The sequence below is a fragment of the Oncorhynchus masou genome, chromosome 9 (assembly GCF_036934945.1).
Source record: "Oncorhynchus masou masou isolate Uvic2021 chromosome 9, UVic_Omas_1.1, whole genome shotgun sequence".
NCBI lineage: Eukaryota > Metazoa > Chordata > Actinopteri > Salmoniformes > Salmonidae > Oncorhynchus > Oncorhynchus masou.
Window position 1 is genome coordinate 68,738,855 of NC_088220.1, and position 25,016 is coordinate 68,763,870.

Here is a 25,016-nt window from a genome sequence, read left to right on the forward strand (position 1 = left end):
AAAGCTACTGTACATATTACGTGATTTGACGTCATTTTATGTGGCCAATGCAATGACCTTGAGCCTTTCGAGGTCTACTCTTAGACTTGGCGGTGACAGTGTCCCCATGAGTGACAGAACACTGAGCCAATCACAGCGCAATGCTCCGTATTTTCTGCTGGCTTGCCCCACCACCACAGAAAGCATTGAGCTAGGCTGAAACACCTGCATTTTGGAGCTGCCTTGCTCAAGAAAACCAAAAAGGAACCATGTGTGTTTGTGGCTTTATTAACTCAAATTATATACATTTTTTGTTACATTGTTTGCAAACTGATATGTGACATGTACTAATGCCGAAATAACATGCAAAACAGGCAAGCCTAACCTGCCCTGAATGACGTACACAGTGGCAACACATGTAGGTAGGGGTAAAAGTGAATAGGCAAATCAGGATAGATGATAACCAGAGGTCAATATAATGGATAATCTGTAATAAGAATGATTTTAAATCAATGATATACAAGCAATTCATCAAATAAAATATAATACACAAAGGGGCGTGCCAGATTATTATAAAGTTATTACAAAGAAGAACAAAGAATTTATGATAAAATAAAATGACCAGTTCAAAAAATATTGTAGGCTAATGTTTACACACTAATAACCTGAGCTTTACCATTCAAGATGAGCATAAGATGCGCTGCAAACTATATTGTGTTCATCTAAATACAATGAAATACCTTTTTAGTCAACCTAACAGCAAAAGTATGCCTAACAGTACTCAAGACAAATACTGTAAATGTACAATCAAGTGGTTTGTTTTTTCATCTATATTTCATTTTAGATGGACAATAACACTGCCTATCCAGACAACTAGAGTAAGGTACTGAACTTGAATGTTTTACACATCTGCATTTTACCTTTGAACTTGGTTGTCCTTTATCTCTTCCATATCACCTTTCTTTGTTGTAAGTCTACATTCCACCACTCAATGTCTTGTCTTTTAATATATGTACACTGCCGTTCATAAGTTTGGTGTAACTTAGAAATGTACTTGTTTTTGAAAGAAAAGCTATTTTTTTGTCCATTAAAATAACATCAAACTGATCAGAAATACAGTGTAGACATTGATAATATTGTAAATGACTCTTGTAGCTGGAAACATTTGTAATGGAATATCTACATAGGCGTACAGAGGCCCATTATCAGCAACTATGACTCCTGTGCTCCAATGGCACGTTGTGTTAGCTAATCCAAGTTTAACATTTTGAAAGGCTAATTGATAATTAGAAAATAATTTTGCAATTATGTTAGCACAGCTGAAAACGGTTGTTCTGGTTAAAGAAGCAATAAAACTGGCCATCTTTAGACTAGTTTAGTATCTGGAGCATCAGCATTTGTGGGTTCAAATACAGGCTCAAAATGGGCAGAAACAAAATATTTACTTCTGGAACTGGTCAGTATATTTTTGTTCTGAGAAATGAAGGCCATTCCATGCAAGAAATTGTCAAGAAACTGAAGAGCTTGTACAATGTTGTGTACTACTCCCTTCAAAAACGGACACTTCTAAGTGACCCCAAACGTATGAACGGTAGTGTATGTAACTTGCCTTATGACTGTGCTCTAGACTACATCTATCATCACATTCAGTGGTAGACCCATCCCATAACACAAAAACAACATTAAATACAAAGTGTTAAGGTAATCATAGCTTTTGTATTACTGTGTTATTACTATGTTATAAGAAATTGCTGTGTCAATTTATTTAAAATATGGATAATTTCAAAGCAGAACACAAAATGGATATTTGTATACATCAATTGTTTTTCCATGATCAGGATTTTCAACAAATACTAATTTGTCATCAGCTTTCTGTTCCTCGAACACAATGATCTAAAATAATGAAAAAAGGATCCATTAAACAAACCATTCAAGCCTGTTTATTATGTATCAGTACATGTCTTGATTTGAGGATAAACTGTACAAATAAAGTCTGATACACTACCATGTATTCTTATAAAGTGTGTAAACATGAGAACTTCTGAAAACACAGAAGCCTAGAACCCTATATCTATTAGAAATTAAAGGAGCTTTTTTCAGTTCTACCTGATTATTTCCACTTTTAAGCCAAGGTCCAGGGAGGTAGAGGGTTTTCTGGGGACCGATGGACCAGTGGCGTCCAAGATTCTGCCCATTGATAAAGACCACTCCTTTACTCCAGCCCTGTGGATGGAAACACTGTAATCAGTGACTTGACAATCAGAGTTTAGAGTTTTTCTGGGAACTTCTTTCATCAGTATGTGTGTCTGATGAGGGATGGACCTACTACACTATAAACCAATAAACCAGAGATAGGTCTACCATACTATACTAATAAACCAGCAGGGACACAGTATGGACAGGTGGTGATCTCTATCATAACCATAGAGCCTGTTGGGCTGATTTACACACAGGCAGTCTGATGAAGGTGTCTCTGGGATGGCCATCCACATACAGCATACCCTGGAAGAACCCTGGGAAGGAAGGCTTCTGGGGGACTGAGTTCCACTGGCTTGTTGCACTCAGTCTGAAACATGGGAGGAGATCAAATCAAATATATTTATATAGCCCTTCGTACATCATGTGATATCTCAAAGTGCTATATAGAAACCCAGCCTAAAACCCCAAACAGCAAGCAATGCAGGTGTTGAAGCACGTTGGCAAGGAAAAACAGCAGAGAAAGGCCAAAACCTAGGAAGAAACCTAGAGAGGAACCAGGCTATGATATTACCCTATTATAACACAGGAAATCACTGACTAGCATTACAATACAAATCATATAAACTTTAATGGTCAAATGCAGCCATTTTTTCTCTCAATATGAATTCTTGTTTCCAATTTAAAAAAACAAACAAAAATAGCTTCTTAGCAAAGGGCAATTTCTCAAGCAAGAATTTTGCTTGGACTGTTTGAGAGTGGTCTGAGTGGGGAGGGGAAAACTGAAATTCGCTGTTATTGGCAGAGAGGTTTTGTACCCTCTTTCTTATTGATCTATTAACTAATTTACAGCATGGTGATTTTGTATTTATATTACCTTTATTTAAATAGGCAAGTCAGTTAAGAACAAATTCTTATTTTCAATGGCTGCCTCGGAACAGTGGGTTAACTGCCATGATGTCACCATGGAAGGCCAAAACTCCCTCCCACCAAAACAGGCTGAAATTTCAGGTGGTCTTTTCAAACAGCTATTACACTAAAAGGGCATTATGCAAATGTTTACAATTTCGCAGTATTATTCTAACCTCATAGTGTGGAAATATATATGAAACACAGAATAATCCAATTTATGACTGCACTGGGCCTATGAGACAACCTGATATGCCAGTTAAATTTACAATGACAACAGTTATACAACGGTTGGGTCTAATCCTTGACGCTGATTGGTTAAAACCGCATTCCAGTCGGTGTCTTTTCCACAAGTTACCACCATGAAAGCTATGATGGTGAAATGTATATTTACTCTGTTCCATCTCACTATGCAATCCACTGTCTCAGCCCAGCCAGACAATTTATAATCTTAATCCCCACTGTAAAAAGCATCTAGACATTATCTCCCATTTCTTTTAGATGAGCAATTGGTTTTCAATAGCGGAGATTTGTATAAAACCTGCAGTCTGAATCTCTGACATTTGCAACATTGTTTCAATATTGAAATTCGATCTCCAGCTGTTTCATAGTAATTAACGTGTAGGGATCGGAAGTTGGAATGAGACAGACGGGCAGGCAGCATTTCTGAACCAGTCGAAATCATGAATCAGCATAATTTTTATGGACATATACCAAGAAATGTCAATAAAAAAAACAGGTAAAACTAAATGAAACACAGCTAGTTTGTTTTCTTTCCAGCTTCAGTTTGAAGTGATTGTGTTAGCTGTGTTGTTAGCTAACTCTCTGAACATCAGTGTCCTGATGAGAGCACATTTTCTATGCCAGGTGAAATCGAGCATCATTAGCTCATTCTTATGAATGTATCCAAATAAAGCCACTTAAACAAATGCAAATGCAGCTACTTTGTTGTTATTCTGGCTGCACTGTTTGACAGGACTGTAAATTAGCCATAGTTTGCTAGCTAGAAAGCAAGGCATAAGAACGTTGCCAGCCAGTACAGCAATAGAACATTTAGAAAATAATTTTCTACGGTGTGTCAGGACGATATCTCGTTGAAGGATGAAATAGTATGAATAATTAATCAAAATAAAGTTCATGAAAATATGTCAATCATTATTTGAATATGTTGGTAACCCGTTGTATAAAAGTGATAATGCCCTCGAAGCTGGTGTGTTTCAATTCAGGCTATAGGTGTGCTGCCGGCCTTCGACTTTGTCTCGGGCCTAACAACACCCGTGCCAATATATCTTCCAGACACTGGCTTCTCAGGCATTATCACTTAAATTATAAACTGTAAGAGCCAGAATGGACCTTATTGTTGTATAAATGAAATGATCAGGACAAACCTCTCTAGAAAGTTTGGCTTCATATCCAAACAGTAGATTGTAAAGTTCTTCAGAGGCACGTGGTTCAATACAATATCTCCCACCAGACCTAGAACAGGGTGATAATGCAACGAAAGATTAAGTAACAATGCAATAATTCCAAGACCTCATGAATACGGTCACGATTTGTTGAGCATTTAGGTCTATCCACTTTAACGACTATGTACAGTTGTCACAGCAATGAAGGATTAAACCTGAAGGTCTACAGTGCCTTTAATGTATGCTTTCTGCCATGGAATTCTGATTGTTAAAGTGGTAGTAACTAAGAATACCATACCTTTACGCTGATCATCTAGGGCTTTCCCATAATTCACTCTTCCACAGTTCTCCACAAGTAAACTCAATGTTCGCTCTCCCTTCAATGGAAAATACATAAAACATGTGGAAACCACTAATTGATGCACTACAGTCAACAATGCATAGTACCCAAAGACAATAGAAGAACATGTGGCTTTCAGTTGGACTGCAGAGAGTAATTGATCCAATCTTCCGCTGTGCTATAGGACAGCATGGACTTGTTTTCCAAAAACAGGCAGGTGCAAAGTTAGTGATTACAATTCCTCTTTGTTAGAACAACATTTGTCTGAAAACTTTGTTTGCTTAATCCTGTCACCTTAGTAACAAACTCATTGATCAGCATCACCAGAAGCTATCACCTCTATCATGGTGTTGAATATAAACTAGCCAGTTTACAAAGCAGCTCAGCAGCACACCTATAGACTGAATCTAAACACACAGTATCACCATACCTTTCCATCGGGCAGTGCAAACTCCACCGATTTATAGTCCAGGACACCAACAAAGTGTCTGTCCACAAACACCTAGAAGACAAGCCAACTTTATTAGTACAAATGATGTATTGTCATACGGTGTGCACCATACAGTATAGTACATTCATGCCATGTAGCTGTGTGTCTGTACTCACCAGGGCTCTGTCTTTAACATTTTTCTTGGAGTTCAGAAGGCCTCCCCTGCTGATGGTGGTCTCATATAGAGTGTAGCCATAGGACTGACCATTATTACTGTTGACAGGAAGGTTCTCCATGTTGACAGGCTCCTCTGACTTCAAGGGCTTGATGATGAAACATTGTAAATGTAGTGCATTCAATTAAATTAAGAACATTTTGGAATCAACATCAACCCTTGAAGAGATAGAGTATTGCCAGGTCTCAGCTGACAGCATGCTACTTGACCCTTAGCTCACCTTCTCAGTAAACTGCAGGCTCTCCCACAGTGACAGATGCTGCTGAATGATGACAGGCTCATACACTCTCCTGGCCTGGAGAGAGGGAACCTCAGGAAGCTTCTCACCTGAGACACACAGATACATGTGCCAGTTAGACATTTTTTCTCAAATTGCATATGGTGCCTGTTTTCCAAAACTTCAATAGTATTTTACGTGAATGTTTGAAAGAGAAAGCTTACTGTGAAACTGGCTGAATAAATTCCTCAAGAGCTGATACTTGGTGGTGTAATCTCCAGCCTCGGATAGCGGTGCATCATAATCTAAAAAATTAAATAAAAAAGATTCAGATGACAACTTTTTTCTTTGCAAGTAATATTACATTTGATAGGATATATAAAACCTACCATAGCTGCCGACCTGAGGTTTGTAGGTGCCAAGGTTCGCCACAGCTCCATTCATGAAGCCAAAGCTGGTTCCACCATGGAACATATAGAGGTTGATGGATACACCTGGCTCTAGTATCTGTGACACCACAGCCAACATGTCTACCAGAAAAGTAGACAGACAAAATCAATGATAGACGGTGGGCAATCATACAGTCTTTAGACTGATGAATGGATGGTCCTGTGTGGCTCAGTTGGTAGAGCATGGCACTTACAACACCAGGGTTGCGAGTTCAATTCCCAAGGGTGACCAATACAAACAAAATATGATATATGCATTCACTAGTGTAAGTTGCTCTGGGCAAGAGTGTCTGCTAAATGACAACGTGTAAAAGATGGATGAACTTTAAGAGTTGCTATAACTAGGGGTTATATGACATGATCTTAACCTAGTTTGTAATGAAACTTACCCTCTGCTGGAAACACGTGGTGAGATTCACTCCAGACATCGAACCACCCAGACCAGTACTCCATTACAAGCAGAGGTTTCTGGGGCTACAGTAAGGGAAAAGTCACACTTCATCTTTGGACCACTATGTTTTCTCAGATGCAAAACAAAATAGAAGAAAATAGAGAATCATTGGTACTATACCTGCATGTACGCTAAATATTGTATTGTTCCGTAGGCCAGTCTTTGAAGGTTTACCGTCTTGAGAACTTAAGAGAGGAGGGGTTCAAGTGATGAACAATGTAGACTAAATAAGGATATTTTCCAGCAGCATCATTACTCTATTGAAAGCAAGTGAAATGGCACAAAGATGTACATTTGTAGCACATTACCAAATATCAAGATCTAGCAATAGAAAACCACTACCTCCATCCACTCCTCCACATTTGAGCCCCTCCCGGTTGTCTGATGTCAGCAGGAGTTCATTGGTTCCTCTGGATAGTAGAGCCTGCCAATGAGAATACAGTTTCACTATACATTTATAGGTCACTGCAAAAGTCTATACTGGGCATACAGTATGATGCAGAAGGTGAGAAACAGTACAGTCTCATAGTACCTCCTTTATAAAAGGCATGTAGTGTTCATCCTTTGCATATGAGCCATACTCATTCTCCACTTGAACTGCAATGATGGGGCCTCCCTCTTTAAACTATAAAACAAAGAGGACAACATGTATTGACAGCTAGCTCACTAAAACCCATGCGAACCGCTCTAACAGATATCAGGACTTAATAACTTGGATAATAAGGAAACTAATTTACATACTTGTAGAGGCTTAATTATTGGGATGAGTTTGTCAAAGAAAGAGTTCACTGCTTCTGTGAAGCCAGGGTAGGTTGTCCTCAACTTCATGTTTTTGTCACGTAACAGCCAGCTTAAAAGAAAATAACTGTTATAAGGATGTCTCATTCAACATGTTGGTTTGTGTTCCGGGATTCATCCAATGGCATTGAGGAGTATACCACCTCAGTCATCGGCTTCATCAATAAGTGTGTCAAAAACGTTGTCCCCACAGTGACCGTATGTATGTTGTCATGTTTCGTTTCTAAATGTCTGTGCATGAGTGAAGGTTTCTCGGGAGAGAGTAACAGTTAATATGATTGGATGTTAATTATTTGACTAGGCTACCTGTATTTGACATTGTATTGTTATTTCGCTGAACACGAGATGGTTTAATCTTATTTTTGGCAGTGAAACGATGCTACTCAGTCGAGAAAAAAAAACTCACCCAAAATATACACACACACGTTCAAAAAGGCTTTGGGGGTGACCAGTGAGATATACCTGCTGGAGTGCGTGCTACGGGTGGGTGCTGCTATGGTGACCAGTGAGCTGAGATAAGGCGGGGCTTTACCTAGCAGAGACTTGTAGATAACCTGTAGCCAGTGGGTTTGGCGACGAGTATGAAGCGAGGGCCAACCAACGAGAGCGTACAGGTCGCAATGGTGGGTAGTGTATGGGGCTTTGGTGACAAACGGATGGCACTGTGATAGACTGCATCCAGTTTGTTGAGTAGAGTGTTGGAGGCTATTTTTTAGATGACACCACCAAAGTTGAGGATCGGGAGGATGGTCAGTTTTACGAGGGTATGTTTGGCAGCATGAGTGAAGGATGCTGTTGCGAGATTTAATTTTGGATTGGAGATACTTAATGTGAGACTGGAAGGAGAGTTTACAGTCTAACCAGACACCTAGGTATTTGTAGTTGTCCACGTATTCTCAGTCAGAGCCGTCCAGAGTAGTGATGCTGGACGGGCGAGCAGGTGCGGGCAGTGATCGGTTGAATAGCATGCATTTAGTTTTACTTGCATTTAAGAGCAGTTGGAGGCCACGGAAGGAGAGTTGTATGGCATTGAAGCTCGTCTGGAGGTTAGTTAACACAAGTGTCCAAAGAGGGGCCAGAAGTATACAGAATGATGTCGTCTGCGTAGGAGGTGTATCAGAGACTCACCAGCAGCAAGAGCAACATCATTGATGTATACAGAGAAAAGAGTCGGCCCGATGATTGAACCCTGTGGCACCCCCGGAGAACAGGCCCTCCGATTTGACACACTGAACTCTATCAGAGAAGTAGTTGGTAAACCGGGCGAGGCAATCATTTGAGAAACCAAGGCTGTCGAGTCTGCCAATAAGAATGTGGTGATTGACAGAGTCGAAAGCCTTAACCAGGTCGATGAATACGGCTGCACAGTAATGTCTCTTATCAATGGCGGTTATGATGTCGTTTATGACCTTGAGCGTGGCTGAGGTGCACTGATGACCAGCTCTGAAACCAGATTGCATAGCGGAGAAGGTACGGTGGGATTCGAAATGGCCAGTAATCTGTTTGTTAGCTGACTTTCAAAGACCTTAGAAAGACAGGGTAGGATAGATATAGGTCTGTAGCAGTTTGGTTCTAGAGTGTCACCCACTTTGAAGAGGGGGATGACCGTGGCAGCTTTCCAATCTTTGGGAATCTCAGAAAGAGAGGTTGAAAGAGAGGTTGAAAAGGCTAGTAATAGGGGTTGCAACAATTTCGGCAGATCATTTTAGAAAGAGAGCGTCCAGATTGTCTAGCCCGGCTGATTTGCAGGGGTCCAGATTTTGCAGCTCTTTCAGAACATCAGAATTTGGGTGAAGGAGAAATGGTGGGGGCTTTGGCGGGTGCCGGGCAGTTGACCGGGATAGGGGGGTAGCCAGGTAGAAAGCATGGCCAGCCGTAGAGAAATGCTTGTTGAAATTCTCAATTATAGTGGATTTATTGGTGGTGACAGTGTTTCCTAGCCTCAGACCAGTGGGCAGCTGGGGGGAGGTGCTCTTATTCTCCATGGACTTTACAGTGTCCCAGAACTTTTTTGAGTTAGTACTACAGGATGCAAATTTATGTTTGAAAAAGCTAGCCTTAGCTTTCCTAACTGCCTGTGTATATTTGTTCCCAACCTCCCTGAAAAGTTGCATATCACGGGGGCTATTCGATGCTAATGAAGAAAGCCACAGGATGTTTTTGTGCTGGTCAAGGGCAGACAGGTCTGGAGTGAACCAAGGACTATATCTATTCCTAGTTCTACATTTTTTGAATGGGGCATGCTTATTTAATATGGTGAGGAAGGCACTTTTAAAGAATAGCCAGGCATCTACTGACGGGATGAGGTCAATGTCATTCCAGGATAACCCGGCCAGGTCGATTAGAAAGGCCTGCTCGCAGAAGTGTTTTAGGGAGCGTTTAACAGTGATGAGGGGTGGTCATTTGGTCGCAGACCCATTACGGATGCAGGCAAACAGCAGAGGTGTATTTGGAGGGCGAGTTAGTTAGGATGACATCTATGAGGGTGCCCGTGTTTACGGATTTGGAGTTGTACATGGTAGGTTCATTGATAATTTGTGTGAGATTGAGGGCATCAAGCTTGGATTGTAGGATGGCCGAGGTGTTAAGCATGTCCCAGTTTAGGTCACCTAGTAGCACGAGCTCAGAAGATAGGTGGGGGGCAATCAATTCACATATGCTATCGAGGTCACAGCTGGGGGCAGAGGGAGGTCTATAGCAAGCGGCAACAGTGAGACTTGTTTCTGGAAAGCTGAATTTTTAGAAGTAGAAGCTCAAATTGTTTGGGTACAGACTTGGATAGTAATACAGAACTCGGCAAGCTATCTTTGCAGTATATTACAACACCGCCCCCTTTGGTAGTTCTATCTTGGCGGAAAATGTTATAGTTAATGATGGAGATTTCAGAGTTTTTGGTGGTTTTCCTAAGCCAGTATTCAGACACGGCTAAGGCATCCGGGTTGGCAGTGTGCTAAAGCCGTGAGTAAAACAAACTTAGGGAGTAGGCTTCTAATGTTAACATGCATGAAACCAAGTCTTTTACGGTTACAGAAGTCAATGAGAGCACCTGGGGAGTGGGAGTGCAGCTCGGCACTGCAGGACTTGGATTAACATTAACATGGACAAATGACCTCGACTAACCTGTACCCCCGTACATTGACTCGGTACCGGTACCCCCTGTATTATAGCCTCGATTTTTTTATATATTTTTTTAACTTTAGTTTATTTGGGAAATATATTCTTAACTCTTCTTGAATTGCACTGGTGGTTAAGGGCTTGTAAGTAAGCATTTCACGGTAAGGTCTACACTTGTTGTATTCGGCGCATGTGACAAATAAAGTTTGAGTCGATCCCTGCTACAAAGTTAAAGGCTTAAAGTAATGGAAACAACCTGGGGAGCCCTCCTAAGTCCCACTCAGCACAGATGTAGGGTCCTGGCCGCAGAATCACCCAGAGCCCCAACTCTGCTGCTAGGCTGATGTACGCCCTGAGAGACACAGAGGAAAACAGAGTCAAAGCTCAACAACTCTATCAAACATATTCATCACACAATCATAAAAGTCTTCCTTACTTTAAATCCAACTGGTCCTGGAAGTTGAAAACCCCTCTCTCTGGCTCATGAAGGTTCCATGGCACATATCTGGAAAATAAGCAGTCATTCTCAGTATCCCTCCATATTAGAGCAGCAGTGAGTGGTGGTATAAGAGAACAGGAGGTGTTGTGTGTACCTACGTGGTGAGAGTGTTGACCCCACAGGCCCTCATCTTCAGCAGCCGGTCCTCCCAGTAGGCTCTGGGGACGCGGAAGTAGTGGATAGAGCCCCCCAGGATGCGAAAGGGCTCTCCCTCCAGAGTGAACTGAGAGGAGTTGGCCCTCAGACCCTCTTTCTGGCTCATTCTCCTCACCTCTGGCTGCAGGCTGGAAGAAACAGACAAACCACTGTCTGGATCTCTTATGAATGTTATGAATAATCACACTTCAGACAAGAATTAGAGCAACTGTGTAGGGACTAATAAATGCATACAACTTGTAATATACTGTATGATGATAGCATATATTATGACCAGAATCGATAGCTATGTTATTCTAAGACAGTCAATTCAACACATAATAAAATATCCCTATGTAGATTGACCAATCTCAGCTAATGTCAAAATTAAGAATCTTACCTTCTACGTTGATTTTCACAAAGTCTAAAGCTGAAATAATGTTCAGTATGGCTTATACCCATCTACTGAAGCAGAGCTCATGCAGACGGCTTCAACGAATGGAGAACAATGAAGAAAGGCCTAGAATGCTTTGAACAAGGGAAACCATTGTTGTTTCAAAACACTGCTGTTATTTTAGTGTTGAAGCCATAGTATACTGAACATAAATTAAACGCAACACGTAAATTGTTGGTCTCATATTTTATGAGCTGAAATAAAAAGATCCCAGACATGTTCCACATGCACAAAAAGCAAATTTCTCTAAAATATTGTGCACACATTTGTTTACATCCCTGTTAAGTGAGATTTTCTCCTTTGCCAAGATTATCTATCCTCCTGACAGGTGTGGCATATCAAGAAGCTCATAAACTGCATGATAATTACACAGGTGCACCTTGTGCTGGGAACAATAAAAGGACATTCAAAAATTAGCAGTTTGTCAAATAAGACAACGCCACAGATGTTTCAAGTTTTGAGGGATAGTGAAATTGGCATGCTGACTGCAGGAATGTCCACCAGAGCGGTTGCCAGAAAATTGAATGTTAATTTCTCTACCATGAGCCGTCTCCAACATCACTTTAGGGTATTTGGCAGTGCGTCCAACCAGCCTCACAACCGCAGACCACATGTAACCACGCCAGCACAGGACTTCTACATTAGGCTTCTTCACCTGCAGGATCGTCTGAGACCAGTCACCCCAAAGGTTGATGAAACTGTAGGTTTGCACAACCAAAGAATTTCTGCAAACTGTTAGAAACTCTCTCAGGGAAGCTCATCTGTGTGCTTGTCATCCTCACCTTCGATGGCCACTGGCACGCTGGAGAAGTGTGCTCTTCACGGATGAAACCTAGTTTCACTGTACCGGGCAGATGGAAGACTGTATGGCGTTGTGTGGGCCAGCGGTTTGCTGATGTCAACATTGTGAACAGAGTGCCCCATGGTGGCAGTGGGGTTATGGTATGGGCATGCATAAGCTACGGACAAAGAACACAATTGCATTTTAGAATTGGCCATTTGAATGCACAGAGATAACATGACGAGATCCTGAGGCCCATTGTCGTGGCATTCATCCGCCGTCATCACTTCATGTTTCAGCATGATAATGCACGGCCCCATGTTCAGTGTGTCAAATCGGAGGGCCTGTTGTCCGGACTTCTGGCAGTCTCTATGGGGGTGCCACAGGGTTCAATTCTCAGGCTGACTCTCTTCTCTGTTTACATCAATGATGTAGCTCTTGAAGCTGGTGATTCTCTGATCCACCTCTACGCAGACGACACCATTCTGTATACTTCTGGCCCCTCTTTGGACACTTAACGAACCTCCAGACAAGCTTCAATCCCATACAACTCTCCTTCCGTGGCCTCCAACTGCTCTAAAATGCAAGTAAAACTAAATGCATGCTCTTCAACTGATCGCTGCCCGCACCTGCCCGCCTGTCCAGCATCACTACTCTGGACTAGAGGTCGACCGATTATGATTTTTCAACGCCAATACCGATTATTGGAGGACCATAAAAGCCGATACCGATTTAAAAAATCAGACTATTTTTATTTTATTTAAAAATAAACACTTATTTTAACTTCATATAAAACATCAATAAAAGACATTTTGCCTCAAATAAATAATGAAACATGTTCAATTTGGTTTAAATAATGCAAAAACAAAGTGTTGGAGAAGAAAGTAATGTGCCATGTTAGAATGTGTGCCATGTAAAATATGTGCCATGTAAAAAAGCTAAAGTTTAAGTTCCTTGCTCAGAACATATGAAAGTTGGTGGTTCCTTTTAACATGAGACTTCAATATTCCAAGGTAAGAGGTTTTAGGTTGTAGTTAATATAGTATTTATAGGACCATTTCTCTCTATACCATTTTTATATCATATACCTTTGACCATTGGATGTTCTTATAGGCACTATAGTATTGCCAGTGTAACAGTATAGCTTCCGTCCCCCTCCTCGCCCCTAACTGGGCTCAAACCAGGAACACATCGACAACAGCCACACTCGAAGCATCGTTACCCATCGCTCCACAAAATCCGCGGCCCTTGCAGCGCAAGGGGAATAACTACCCCAAATCTAAAAGCGAGTGACGTTTGAAACAGTATTAGCGCACACCCAGCTAACTAGCTAGCCATTTCACATTGGTTACACCAGCCATTAGGCTGATAGACTTGAAGCCATAAACAGCGCTGTGCTTGCAAAGAGCTGCTGGCAAAACGCACGAAAGTACAAAACGTTTATTATTTCAGTGAAATACGGAACCGTTCGGTATTTCATCTAACGGGTGGCATCCCTAAGTCTAAATATTCTTGTTACATTGCACATCCTTTAATGTATGTCATAATTACGTAACATTCTAGCAAATTAGTTCGCAATGAGCCAGGCAGCCCAAACTGTTGCATATACCCTGACTCCGCGTGCAATGAATGCAAGAGAAATGACACAATTTCACCTGGTTAATATTGCCTGCTAAACTGGATTAGTAGTTATAACTAGTGATTATGATTTATTGTTTTTTATAAGATAAGTTTAATACTAGCTAGCAATTTACCTTGGCTTCTACTGCATTTGCGTAACAGGCAGGCTACTCGTGGAGTGCAATGGTTAGAGCGTTGGACTAGTTAACTGTGCCATTGCAAGATTGAAACACCCTGAGCTGACAAGGTGAAAATCTGTCCTTCTGCCCCTGAACAAGGTAGTTAACCCACAGTTCCTAGGCAGTCATTGAAAATAAGAATGTGTTCTTAACTGACTTGCCGAGTTAAAAAAATAAAAAATATTATATATATATACATACACACAGTGGGCAAAAAAGTATTTAGTCAGCCACCAATTGTGCAAGTTCTCCCACTTAAAAAGATGAGGCCTGTAATTTTCATCATAGGTACACTTCAACTATGACAGACAAAATTAGGGGGAAAAAAAATCCAGAAAATCACATTGTAGGATTTTTAATGAATTTATTTGCAAATTATGGTGGAAAATAAGTATTTGGTCACCTACAAACAAGCAAGATTTCTGGCTCTCACAGACCTGTAACTTATTCTTTAAGAGGCTCCTCTGTCCTCCTGTATTAATGGCACCTGTTTGAACTTGTTATCAGTATAAAAGACACCTGTCCACAACCTCAAACAGTCACACTCCAAACTCCACTATGGCCAAGAACAAAGAGCTGTCAAAGGACACCAGAAACAAAATTGTAGACCTGCACCAGGCTGGGAAGACTGATCTGCAATAGGTAAGCAGCTTGGTTTGAAGAAATCAACTGTGGGAGCAATTATTAAGGAATGGAAGACATACAACACTGATAATCTCCCTCGATCTGGGGCTCCACGCGAGATTTCACCCCGTGGGGTCAAAATGATCACGGTGAGCAAAAATCCCAGAACCACACGGGTGGACCAAGTAAATTACCTGCAGAGAGCTGGGACCAAAGTAACAAAGCCTACCATCAGCAAGGGCATTGAAGATGAAACGTGGCTGGGTCTTTCAGCATGACAATGATCCCAAACACACCGCCTGGGCAATGAAGGAGTGGCTTCGTAAGAAGCATTTCAAGGTCCTGGACTGGCCTAGCCAGTCTCCAGATCTCAACCCCATAAAAAAATATTTGGAGGGAGTTGAAAGTCCGTGTTGTCCAGCAAATAATCCGAAATCGGCACCCAAAAATACTGATTGTTATGAAAACTTGAAATCGGCCCTAATTAATCGTCCATTCCGATTAAATCGGTCGACCTCTACTCTGGACGGTTCGGACTTAGAATATGTGGACAACTACAAATACCTAGGTGTCTGGTTTGACTGTAAACTCTCCAGACTCACATTAAGCAAATCTAGTATTGCCTTCCTATTTTGCAACAAAGCATCCTTCACCCATGATGCCAAACATACCTTCGTAAACTGACCATCCTACCGATCCTTGACTTCAGCGATGTCATTTACAAAATAGCCTCCAATACCCTACTCAACTAATTGGATGCAGTCTATCACAGTGCCATCTTTTGTCACCAAAGCCCCATATACTACCCACCACTGCGACCTGTACACTCTCGTTGGCTTGCCTTCGCCTCATACACATCGCTAAACCCATTGGCTGCAGGTCATCTACAAGTCTCTGCTAGGTAAAGCCCTGCCTTATCTTAGCTCACTGGTCACCATAGCAGCACCCACCCATAGCATGTGCTCCAGCAGGTATATCTAACCCCCAAAGCCAATTCTTCCCTTGGCAGCAGAGAAGTGGAAGGAAAGGCGCCCAATGACTGGAATGAACCGCAAAAAAAAAATCACTGAAGCTGGAGACTCATATCTCCCTCACTAGCTTTAAGCACCAACTGTCAGAGCAGCTCACAGATCACTGCACCTGTACATAGCCCATCTGTAAATTGCACATCCAACTACCTCATCCCCATACAGTATGTATTTATTTATCTTGCTCCTTTGTACCCCAGTATCTCTACTAGAAGTCGACCGATTAATCGGAATGGCCGATTAATTAGGGCCAATTTCAAGTTTTCATAACAATCGGAAATCGGTATTTTTGGGCGCCGAGTTGCAGATTTTTTTTTTTTTACACCTTTATTTAATCTTTATTTAAAAGATTAAGAACACATTCTTATTTTCAATGACGGCCTAGGAACGGTGGGTTAACTGCCTTGTTCAGGGGCAGAAAGACAGATTTTCACCTTGTCAGCTCGGGGATCCAATCTTGCAACCTTACAGTTAACTAGTCCAATGCAATAACGACCTGCCTCTCTCTCGTTGCACTCCACAAGGAGACTGCCTGTTACGCAAATCCAGTAAGCCAAGGTAAGTTGCTAGCTAGCATTAAACTTATCTCATAAAAAACAACCATAATCACTAGTTAACTACACATTGTTGATGATATTACTAGATATTATCTATCGTGTCCTGTGTTGCATATAATCTGACTAAGTATACAAGCATCTAAGTATCTGACTGAGCGGTGGTAGGCAGAAGCAGGCATGTAAACATGAATTCAAACAGCACTTTCGTGCGTTTCGCCAGCAGCTCTTCGTTGTGCATCAAGCATTGCGCGGTTTATGACTTCAAACCTATCAACTCCCGAGATGAGGCTGGTGTGACCGAAGTGAAATGGCTGGCTAGTTAGCTCGCCATTATAGCGTTTCAAACGTCACTCGCTCTGAGCCTTGGGGTGGTTGTTTCCCTTGCTCTGCATGGGTAACGCTGCTTCGATGTGGTGGCTGGTTCGAGCCCAGGGAGGAGCACTAATCTCTACTTGCACATTTATCTTCTGCACATCTACCATTCCAGTGTTTAATTGCTATATTATAATTACTTCGCCAACATGGCCTATTTATTGCCTCACCTCCCTTATCCTACCTGATTTGCACACACTATATAGACTTTTTCCACTGTATTATTGACTGTATGTTTGTTTATTCCATGTGTAACTCTGTGTTGTTGTATGTGTCGAACTAATTTCTTGGCCAGGTAGCAGTTGTAAATGAGAACTTGTTCTCAACTCGCCTACCTGGTTAAATAAAAGTGAGAAAAAAAATTACAAATGTTGGAAGGATCTGTACATGATTCCTGAAAGTTGAAAATGTCCCTGTTCTTCCATGGCCTGCATACTCATCTGACATGTCACCTATTGAGCATGTTTTGCACGCTCTGGATTGACGTGTACGACAGTGTTACAATTCCCACCAATATCCAGCAATACCCAGCAACTTCTCATAGCCGTTTTAGAGTAGTGGGACAACATTCCACAATCAACAGCCTGATCAACTCTATGCGAAGGAGATGTGTCGTGCTGCATGAAGCAAATGGTGGTCACACCAGATACTTGCCTTGTTTCTCTGATCCAGACCCTTACCTTTTTTTAAGGTATCTGGGACCAACAGATGCATATCTTTATTCCCAGCCATGTGAAATCCATAGATTAAGGCCTAATTAATATATTTCAATTGACTGATTTCCTTATTTGAACTGTAACTCAGTAAAATCTTTGAAATTGTTGTGAGTTTAGATTTTGGTTCAGTGGAGTTCAATTCTGCTTTTTCAAGCAGAAATTTGCTTCCTGCAACACTAACTCAAAAAAGTTCTGGGACACTGTAAAGTCCATGGAGAATAAGAACACATCCTCCCAGCTGCCCACTGCACTGAAGATAGGAAACACTGTCACCACTGATAAATCCACCATAATTGAGAATTTCAATAAGCATTTTTCTACGGCTGGCCATGCTTTCCACCTGGCTACTCCTACCCCGGTCAACAGCACTGCACCCCCCACAGCAACTCGCCCAAGCATTCCCCATTTCTCCTTCTCCCAAATCTGTTCAGCTGATGTTCTGAAAGAGCTGCGAAATCTGGACCCCTACAAAAATCAGCCGGGCTAGACAATCTGGACCCTTTCTTTCTAAAATTATCTGCCGAAATTGTTGCCACCCCTATTACTAGCCTGTTCAACCTCTCTTTCGTGTCGTCTGAGATTCCCAAAGATTGGAAAGCAGCTGCGGTCATCCCCCTCTTCAAAAGGGGGGGGACACTCTTGACCCAAACTGCTACAGACCTATATCTATCCTACCATGCCTTTCTAAGGTCTTCGAAAGCCAAGTCAACAAACAGATTACCGACCATTTCGAATCTCACCATACCTTCTCTGCTATGCAATCTGGTTTCAGAGCTGGTCATGGGTGCACCTCAGCCACGCTCAAGGTCCTAAACGATATCTTAACCGCCATCGATAAGAAACATTACTGTGCAGCCGTGTTCATTGATCTGGCCAAGGCTTTCGACTCTGTCAATCACCACATCCTCATCGGCAGACTCGACAGCCTTGGTTTCTCAAATGATTGCCTCGCCTGGTTCACCAACTACTTCTCTGAAAGAGTTCAGTGTGTCAAATCGGAGGGTCTGCTGTCCGGACCTCTGGCAGTCTCTATGGGGTTGCCACAGGGTCCAATTCTTGGACCGACTCTCTTCTCTGTATACATCAATGAGGTCGCTCTTGCTGCTGGTGAGTCTCTGATCCACCTCTACGCAGATGACACCATTCTGTATACTTCTGGCCCTTCTTTGGACACTGTGTTAACAACTCTCCAGGCAAGCTTCAATGCCATACAACTCTCCTTCCGTGGCCTCCAATTGCTCTTAAATACAAGTAAAACTAAATGCATGCTCTTCAAACGATCGCTACCCGCACCTGCCCGCCTGTCCAACATCACTACTCTGGACGGCTCTGACTTAGAATACATGGACAACTACAAATACTTAGGTGTCTGGTTAGACTGTAAACTCTCCTTCCAGACCCATATCAAATATCTCCAATCCAAAGTTAAATCTAGAATTGGCTTCCTATTTCGCAATAAAGCATCCTTCACTCATGCTGCCAAACATACCCTTGTAAAAACTGACCATTCTACCAATCCTCGACTTTGGCAGTCATTTACAAAATAGCCTCCAATAGCCTACTCAACAAATTGGATGCAGTCTATCACAGTGCAATCCGTTTTGTCACCAAAGCCCCATATACTACCCACCATTGCGACCTGTACGCTCTCGTTGGCTGGCCCTCGCTTCATACTCGTCGCCAAACCCACTGGCTCCATGTCATCTACAAGACCCTGCTAGGTAAAGACCCCCCTTATCTCAGCTCGCTGGTCACCATAGCATCTCCCACCTGTAGCAGACGCTCCAGCAAGTATATCTCTCTCGTCACCCCCAAACCAATTATTTCTTTGGCCGCCTCTCCTTCCAGTTCTCTGCTGCCAATGACTGGAACGAACTACAAAAAGCACTGAAACTGGAAACACTTATCTCCCTCACTAGCTTTAAGCACCAACTGTCAGAGCAGCTCACAGATTACTGCACCTGTACATAGCCCACCTATATTTTAGCCCAAACAACTACCTCTTTCCCTACTGTATTTAATTTATTTATTTAGCTCCTTTGCACCCCATTTTTATTTCTACTTTGCACATTCTTCCATTGCAAATCTACCATTCCAGTGTTTTACTTGCTATATTGTATTTACTTTGCCACCATGGCCTTTTTTTGCCTTTACCTCCCTTATCTCACCTCATTTGCTCACATCGTATATAGACTTGTTTCTACTGTATTATTGACTGTATGTTTGTTTACTCCATGTGTAACTCTGTGTCGTTGTATGTGTCGAACTGCTTTGCTTTATCTTGGCCAGGTCGCAATTGTAAATGAGAACTTGTTCTCAACTTGTCTACCTGGTTAAATAAAGGTGAAATAAAATAAAAGATTCCGTTATCAATCAGACATGTTTGGAATGTTCAGGCCAACAGAACGTTTACCTTTGACCTCTCAGGTACAAATCAGAATTACCTGTATAAATTGCTTTAAAAAGGAAACCCTGATACATTTTAAACTTTGTTTGACAAGTGGTTCTTAAAGACCATGATTTTACCATTAAATTATAATATATAACCAACTTTGAAAGCACCACCTATCACTATTGTTAAAAAAATAGCCCATATTGTGCCGCTGACATTAAAAATGGTGTAAGCTTAGCCATATAATTACACGTAGTGGCTATGTTTTTGGATTGTAATTTTGGTCTCCAAATTAGAATCTCCAGATTGCACACACACACAGCTAGAACAGGATTTAACAGATTTGCAGATACAGGGCCATCACAGGATTCATGCATTAACCCCACAGAAGCTTTTTCACAATATGGGTATTATTTCATTGATTTCACATGACTCTACCTGCATGTATGAAATACAGGCCTATTTGTAATATGCCCAATAATATCTAAAAATGTTCATGGTGATGTGGAATACACAACCAAATGTGCCTAATTTACAGTACCAGTCACAAGTTGACACGCTTACTCATTCAAAGGTTTGATTTTATTTGTACTATTTTCTACATTTTAGAATAATAGTGAAGACATCAACTATGAAATAACACATATTGAATCATCTAGTAACCAAAAAGGTGTTAAATCAAAATATATTTGAGATTTTTCAAAGTAGCTACCCTTTGCCTTGATGACAGCTTTGCACACTCTTGGCATTCTCTCAATCAGCTTCACCTGGAATGCTTTTTCAACAATCCTTAAAGGATTTCCCACATGTGCTGAGCATTTGTTGGCTGCTTTTCCTTCACTCTGCGGTCAAACTCATCCCAAACCATCTCAATTGGATTGAGGTCAGATGATTGTGGAGGCCAGGTCATCTGATGCAGCACTCCATCACTCTCCTTGGTCAAATAGCCCTTGCACAGCCTGGATGTGTGTTTTGGGTCATTGTCCTGTTGAAAAACAAATGATAGTCCCACTAAGAACAAAACAGATGGGATGTAGTATCGCTGAAGAATCTTGTGGTAGCCATGCTGGTTAAGTGTGCCTTAAATTCTAAATAAATCACAGATAGTGTCACCAGCAAAGCACCCCCACACCTCCTCCTCCATGCTTATTATTATTGGTGTTCTTTAGTAGTGGTTTATTTGCAGCAATTCAACCATGAAGGCCTGATTCACACAGTCTCCTCTGAACAGCTGATGTTGAAGTGTCTGTTGAACTCTGAAGCATTTTTTGGGGCTGCAATTCCTGAGTCTGGTAACTTTAATGCACTTGTCCTCTGCAGCAGAGGTAACTCTGGGTCTTCCTTTCCTGTGGCGGTCTTCATGAGAGCCAGTTTCATCATCGCGCTTGATGGTTTTTGCGACTGCACTTGAAGAAACTTTGAAAGTTCTTAAAATGTTCCCGAATTGACTGACCTTCATGTCTTAAATAAATGGACTGTCATTTCTCTGCTAATTTGAGCTGTTCTTGCCATAATATGGACTTGGCATTTTACAAAATAGGGCTTTCTAATGTATAACACCCCTACCTTGTCACAACCCAACCCAACTCAAACGCTTTAAGAAGGAAAGAAATTCCACAAATTAACTTTTAACGTGGCAAACCTGTTAATTGAAATGGATTCCAGGTGACTACCTCATGAAGCTGGTTGAAAGAATGCCACGAGTGTGCAAAGCTGTCATCAAGGCAAAGAGTAGCTACTTTGAAGAATCTCAAATATATTTCATGTGTTATTTCATTTTTAAATGTCTTCACTATTATTCTACAATGTAGAAAATAGTACAAATAACCAAAAAACATGGTTTGAGTAGGTGTCTCAACTTTTTATTGGTAGTGTATATTAACAGTAAATTCCTAGAATTAAGAATGTGCCCAAAAAGCTGTCAGAATTGCTTATTTCTGAAGATGTTATAATCAATAAATGCAACAATATCTTCAAACATGTCAAATGTATATGTACATGTGAGTAGTCATGGATGTGAGCTGACCAAAATATATGCAATGTTATCCTATTAACTGTTTTCGTAAAACAGAGGACTAGAAACTTGTACAATTCCATAGGAATACCAATACACTTTAAAGTGAGCTCCAAAAAGTATTGGGACAGTGACACAGCTCTGTACTCCAACACTTTGGATTCAATACAATGACGGCGGTTAAAGTGCAGACTGACTGGTATTTTCATCCATATCGGGTGAACCGTTTAGAAATTACAACACTTTTTGTACATAGTACCCCCATCTTAAAGGACCAAAAGTATTGGGACAAATGAACTTATGTGAATTAAAGTAGTCAAAAGTTTAGTATTTGGTCCCATATTCTTAGCACGCAATGACTACTTCAAGCTTATGACTTTACAAACTTGTTGGATGTGTAAGAATATTCGAAGATCAATATACAACGCAGAGGATTTTAAAAGGTCAAGAGGGAATTAATGATCAATGGAAACAGTTGTTGTTTAGAATCTGTATAGGGGTTTCAGCCCGGACTCATAGCTACATGTGGCAAGTTCTCATTAGTTCAAATTGTTTATACATTGATCCTGAAATGGAATACTTGTAATCTGGCCATTTGGACAATTTTATTGCAGGAATTGGTCAACCACAGGCTAGGGTTGGGGGTTTAAAACTAAATCATGTCTCTTTGTTCAGTGGAGAGAAACACTGGGGACAGGGAAGAATGACCAGCTACTTCCCAACATAACAACCATGATTTGTTATCTTCGAATATATTTTTCTCCCCCCTGATTTGCTTTGCGGCCTGTGTTATCGAAGAATAACATCAACGCTAATACTCCAGGTCGCAGTTGTAAATGAGATCTTGTTCTCAACTGGCCTGCCTGGTTAAATAATGGTGAAATTAAAACTTGGTGCCGTGAACCGGATGAATTGGTCTCTAACAACAACAACAAGAAAACTCAACCCACTATCCACTGTGGTGTTATTTCCCTCATTGACTTCTTACCTCAATTGCCTTGCTATTCATGTTGAATAAATATGAACTAAGCAAGCTGATATATCGTTCAGTTTACTGTAGACTGTCTGAAATGAGATGTAGGCCTATCAGGGGCTATAGGGTACCTGTCTTTATCAAAGCAAACCATGGCAAAATTGAGTAACATTCATAAACCCAGATTTTAGTCTGCAGCCTATGCCTATTGAAATGACAAGTTAATCTCGCAAATGGGCCATTTATAACGGTTTGTAGTCTTAACATCTGGCATATAATAAAATAACAATTGCCAAAAATAGCTTAGCTTTTGTTTTTGTTTTTGTCCAAGTGTTTCTTGCTCAGAGATTGAGATTATCTGTCCAACTTTCATCACTCAACCTCTCCTGTCGGATTTATCTACAGTTATGTGCATGCGCAAAGAGGATTCATTTACAATTGTAAACCTGATTCGAGCCCTGAAAGCCGTGGAATATCAGGACAAATACCACTGGTATGATAAATTACTTTTTACAGTTGTAATTACGTAATTCCTTTACCTCATAGCTTGCAATAATGAAAAATATTTTAGGAAAAACTAATTATGCTTCTAACGTCGTTACTATGAGATTCCTTAATTGACTCGATATCGTTATGGGAAAAGGGTTTGTTTAAATATGCAGCTCTTCTCTTGCTTAGAAATACAATCCGAATAGTTTCAGGCCTTTGTCGGGTTTTGAATGATCATTGGGCTTGAAATTTTAGCTTGACCTGGCAACCCTGGTTATATGGATTAAAAGTTTTCCCCATTACAATCTAGTGTAAACAGTAGGCGAAAGCACCAAATGGTAAGATTCCTGTATTGCAAGTTCGCCTGACCTGTCTTTTTACTGATTTTGATGTAAGGACAAAACGTGATACAATATATTGCAACTATCCGTTTCATAGTGCCTATTGAAAGCGAGCAATATTTTACGCCTAACACGGACAATGTAAACTCAAGGCTACTGCCTGCTGAAAATCGAATTATAATAGACTAATGAGAAACACTGTGAATTTTGTCAGAACAAACAGTCAGACTTTCCACTTGCATTAGGTTTGGAGTTGTGTGTAATTCGGGTGAAATGTATATTTTAATTTATTAAGTTCTATAGCTCTCACCTGTATGTTCCCCTTGAGTGAATCGCCTGTATAGTAATATTCCTGTTCTTCCGATGTGGTCTTTAAAGGCGTGGGCTGTCAAACCAGCTGTTGCAACGCTGTAACGTTATTCGTAAACCATTTTTAATGCGTCCATGGTCGTCAGGCTGTCTCTCACACGATAGCGGTATGCCATTCTCGGATATAGTTTTATTTTAATTCACACGGTGAGGCCAAAGATTGTTGGAACTAAATCAAGATAAACCACAGCCTGTCGTTTCAAATGGAAACAAGGGAGTCATAGTGGGCAGAGCCAAGCACGAGCTAGCGAGGCCCTATTGGTGCCTTATAACCTATATTTGCATATTTCCGTAGGGGAACGCCTCCTCTGCGAAGTGCGCGTATACAACAACGTATACAAAAAAACTTTGGCAAGGGGTAGAGTCTTAAAACATTACTCGACTCTGTTCGTAAAATATTGTAGTTTTGGGAACAGAAAAATGTTTAATCGATGAGAAAATGTGCAGATTGTCGGACAAAAGCCATCTCGTTCCATCTTCTACTGCCGGCTAATTGGCTTTCTCTCAAGTGGGTGGAACCGCCAAGCGGATGCTTCACATTTATTCATCCGGTGAAATAGCTGTCTTATTGTTTTGTCTGTGACAAGACTTTATGGACAGGTCTCGAGAGTATGTACAAAGTTATGTCCTATTTGTTTGTTTTTCCTCGTGTTTTCATGTACCTGCAAATGCATCAATATGCAACCAGTATCCCAAACGGACCCTTTAAAAACGGGTTATTTAAAGACAATATATTATAGGTAATGCTATTAAAGACCATTCATAATGACAAAATATTATCAGATTGTTAAATATTATTACATAGAAGAGGTAGGACTACAAATGTGAGAAATAATATACAATCAATATTTTTTATAGTCTAGTTAATACAAAGCCATTCCATATCTTTAATTTACTCCATCATGAACTTTCACCTGACCCACCTACTATGGACATTAACCTTTGTGTA

At 41.0% G+C, this 25,016-nt stretch overlaps 1 protein-coding gene across 5 annotated transcripts; it reads right to left on the bottom strand.

Annotated features, from left to right (window-relative positions):
• Positions 1 to 244: 244 nt before the first annotated feature.
• On the bottom strand, positions 245 to 24,262 carry glb1l2 (galactosidase beta 1 like 2). 5 transcript variants are annotated; one of them, XM_064975070.1, is made up of 20 exons: positions 24,009 to 24,262; positions 20,594 to 20,866; positions 11,122 to 11,307; positions 10,961 to 11,029; positions 10,781 to 10,876; positions 7,354 to 7,462; positions 7,145 to 7,237; positions 6,955 to 7,036; positions 6,733 to 6,797; positions 6,551 to 6,635; positions 6,102 to 6,242; positions 5,937 to 6,017; positions 5,716 to 5,822; positions 5,437 to 5,583; positions 5,261 to 5,332; positions 4,789 to 4,867; positions 4,473 to 4,560; positions 2,431 to 2,545; positions 2,086 to 2,202; positions 245 to 1,872 (listed from the first exon to the last, which is right to left on the bottom strand). In XM_064975070.1, exons 3-20 carry the CDS (start codon positions 11,283 to 11,285, stop codon positions 1,762 to 1,764), a joined length of 1,821 nt encoding a protein of 606 aa, XP_064831142.1. In that variant the 5' UTR covers positions 11,286 to 11,307; positions 20,594 to 20,866; positions 24,009 to 24,262; the 3' UTR covers positions 245 to 1,761. The 5 variants fall into 5 exon arrangements, with proteins under 5 accessions (XP_064831142.1, XP_064831140.1, XP_064831139.1 ...); XM_064975068.1 differs by lacking the exons at positions 20,594 to 20,866; positions 24,009 to 24,262 and adding exons at positions 11,559 to 11,686; positions 14,148 to 14,230; XM_064975067.1 differs by lacking the exons at positions 20,594 to 20,866; positions 24,009 to 24,262 and adding exons at positions 11,559 to 12,310; positions 12,395 to 14,090.
• Between the last annotated feature and the right edge of the window lie 754 nt (positions 24,263 to 25,016).